This window comes from Musa acuminata, unplaced genomic scaffold (genome assembly GCF_036884655.1).
Source record: "Musa acuminata AAA Group cultivar baxijiao unplaced genomic scaffold, Cavendish_Baxijiao_AAA HiC_scaffold_616, whole genome shotgun sequence".
Classification (NCBI taxonomy): Eukaryota; Viridiplantae; Streptophyta; class Magnoliopsida; order Zingiberales; family Musaceae; genus Musa; species Musa acuminata.
Genome location: NW_027020855.1, coordinates 12,501 through 15,000, shown reverse-complemented (window position 1 = coordinate 15,000; position 2,500 = coordinate 12,501). Strand labels below are relative to the sequence as shown.

Below are 2,500 nucleotides of genomic sequence, written 5' to 3'. Positions count from 1 at the left end.
CCCATGCTTTAGCACCCGGCATAACAGCTCCTGGTGCAACAGCAAGTACCAGCTTAACTTGGGGAGGTGGTGAGTTGGTAGCAGTAGGCGGCAAAGTAGCTTTGTTACCTATTCCATTAGGAACCGCAGACTTCTTAGTCCATCATATTCATGCATTTACGATCCACGTGACTGTATTGATACTACTGAAAGGTGTTCTATTTGCTCGCAGTTCCCGTTTGATACCTGATAAAGCAAATCTTGGTTTTCGTTTTCCTTGTGATGGACCTGGAAGAGGGGGGACATGTCAAGTATCTGCCTGGGATCATGTCTTCTTAGGTCTATTCTGGATGTACAATGCGATTTCCGTAGTTATTTTCCATTTCAGTTGGAAAATGCAGTCGGATGTTTGGGGTACTATAAGTGATCAAGGGGTAGTAACTCATATTACAGGAGGAAACTTTGCGCAGAGTTCCATTACTATTAATGGGTGGCTTCGAGATTTCTTATGGGCACAGGCATCTCAGGTAATTCAGTCTTATGGTTCTTCATTATCTGCATATGGTCTCTTTTTCTTAGGTGCTCATTTTGTCTGGGCTTTCAGTTTAATGTTTCTATTCAGTGGCCGTGGTTATTGGCAAGAACTCATTGAATCCATCGTTTGGGCTCATAACAAATTAAAAGTTGCTCCTGCTACTCAGCCTAGAGCCTTGAGCATTGTACAAGGACGTGCTGTAGGAGTAACCCATTACCTTCTGGGTGGAATTGCCACAACATGGGCATTCTTCTTAGCAAGAATTATTGCAGTAGGATAATGGCTAGGAGGATTTGAAAGGCATTATGGCATTAAGATTTCCGAGGTTTAGCCAAGGCTTAGCTCAGGACCCCACTACTCGTCGTATTTGGTTTGGTATTGCTACCGCACATGACTTCGAGAGTCATGATGATATTACTGAGGAACGTCTTTATCAGAACATTTTTGCTTCTCACTTTGGGCAATTAGCAATAATCTTTCTGTGGACGTCCGGAAATCTCTTTCATGTAGCTTGGCAAGGAAATTTTGAGTCATGGATACAAGACCCTTTACATGTAAGACCTATTGCTCATGCAATTTGGGATCCTCATTTTGGTCAACCAGCTGTAGAAGCCTTTACTCGAGGAGGTGCTACCGGTCCAGTGAATATCGCTTATTCCGGCGTTTATCAGTGGTGGTATACAATCGGATTACGCACTAATGAAGATCTTTATACTGGAGCTCTTTTTCTATTATTTCTTTCTGCTATATCCTTAATAGCGGGTTGGTTACACTTACAACCAAAATGGAAACCAAGCGTTTCGTGGTTCAAAAATGCCGAATCTCGTCTAAATCATCATTTGTCAGGACTTTTCGGAGTGAGTTCTTTGGCTTGGACAGGACATTTAGTTCATGTCGCTATTCCAGGATCCAGGGGACAGTACGTCAGATGGAATAATTTTTTAGATGTATTACCCTATCCTCAAGGGTTGGGACCACTTTTTACGGGTCAGTGGAATCTTTATGCCCAAAACCCTGATTCGAGTAGCCATTTATTTGGTACTTCCCAAGGAACAGGAACTGCCATTCTAACCCTTCTCGGTGGATTTCATCCACAAACGCAAAGTTTATGGCTGACCGATATTGCTCATCATCATTTAGCTATTGCATTTATTTTCCTGATCGCTGGTCATATGTATAGAACTAACTTCGGGATTGGGCACAGTATCAAAGATCTTTTAGAAACACATATTCCTCCAGGGGGTCGATTAGGGCGTGGGCATAAGGGTCTTTATGACACAATCAATAATTCGCTTCATTTTCAATTAGGTCTTGCTCTAGCCTCTTTAGGGGTTATTACTTCCTTAGTAGCTCAACACATGTACTCTTTACCTGCTTATGCATTCATAGCACAAGACTTTACTACTCAAGCTGCGTTATATACTCATCACCAATACATCGCAGGGTTTATCATGACAGGAGCCTTTGCTCATGGAGCTATATTCTTCATTAGAGATTACAATCCAGAACAGAATGAGGATAATGTATTGGCAAGAATGTTAGACCACAAAGAAGCTATCATATCTCATTTAAGTTGGGCCAGCCTGTTTCTTGGGTTCCATACCTTGGGCCTTTATGTTCATAACGATGTTATGCTCGCTTTTGGTACTCCGGAAAAACAAATCTTGATTGAACCTATATTTGCCCAATGGATACAATCCGCTCATGGTAAGACTTCATATGGGTTCGATGTACTCTTATCTTCAACGAATGGCCCAGCATTCAATGCAGGTCGAAGCATATGGTTACCGGGCTGGTTGAATGCTGTTAATGAGAATAGTAATTCACTCTTCTTAACAATAGGTCCTGGGGACTTCTTGGTTCATCATGCTATTGCTCTAGGTTTGCATACAACTACACTGATTTTAGTAAAAGGTGCTTTAGATGCACGTGGTTCCAAGTTAATGCCAGATAAAAAGGATTTCGGTTATAGTTTTCCTTGCGACG

General features: G+C 41.8%; 2 protein-coding genes across 2 annotated transcripts in view; both read left to right on the top strand.

Annotated features, from left to right (window-relative positions):
• The window catches only part of LOC135662371 (photosystem I P700 chlorophyll a apoprotein A1), a 2,675-nt gene extending 1,696 nt beyond the window's left edge, over nucleotides 1-979 (top strand). Inside the window, exon 1 of the mRNA XM_065176649.1 lies at nucleotides 1-979. This exon is cut by the window's left edge and continues 1,696 nt beyond it. Within this exon, the coding sequence (XP_065032721.1) occupies nucleotides 1-794 (794 nt within the window). The 3' untranslated portion in view covers nucleotides 795-979.
• LOC135662372 (photosystem I P700 chlorophyll a apoprotein A2) overlaps nucleotides 820-2,500 on the top strand; it is a 2,454-nt gene continuing 773 nt past the window's right edge. The window contains exon 1 of the mRNA XM_065176650.1: nucleotides 820-2,500. This exon is cut by the window's right edge and continues 773 nt beyond it. Within this exon, the coding sequence (XP_065032722.1) occupies nucleotides 820-2,500 (1,681 nt within the window).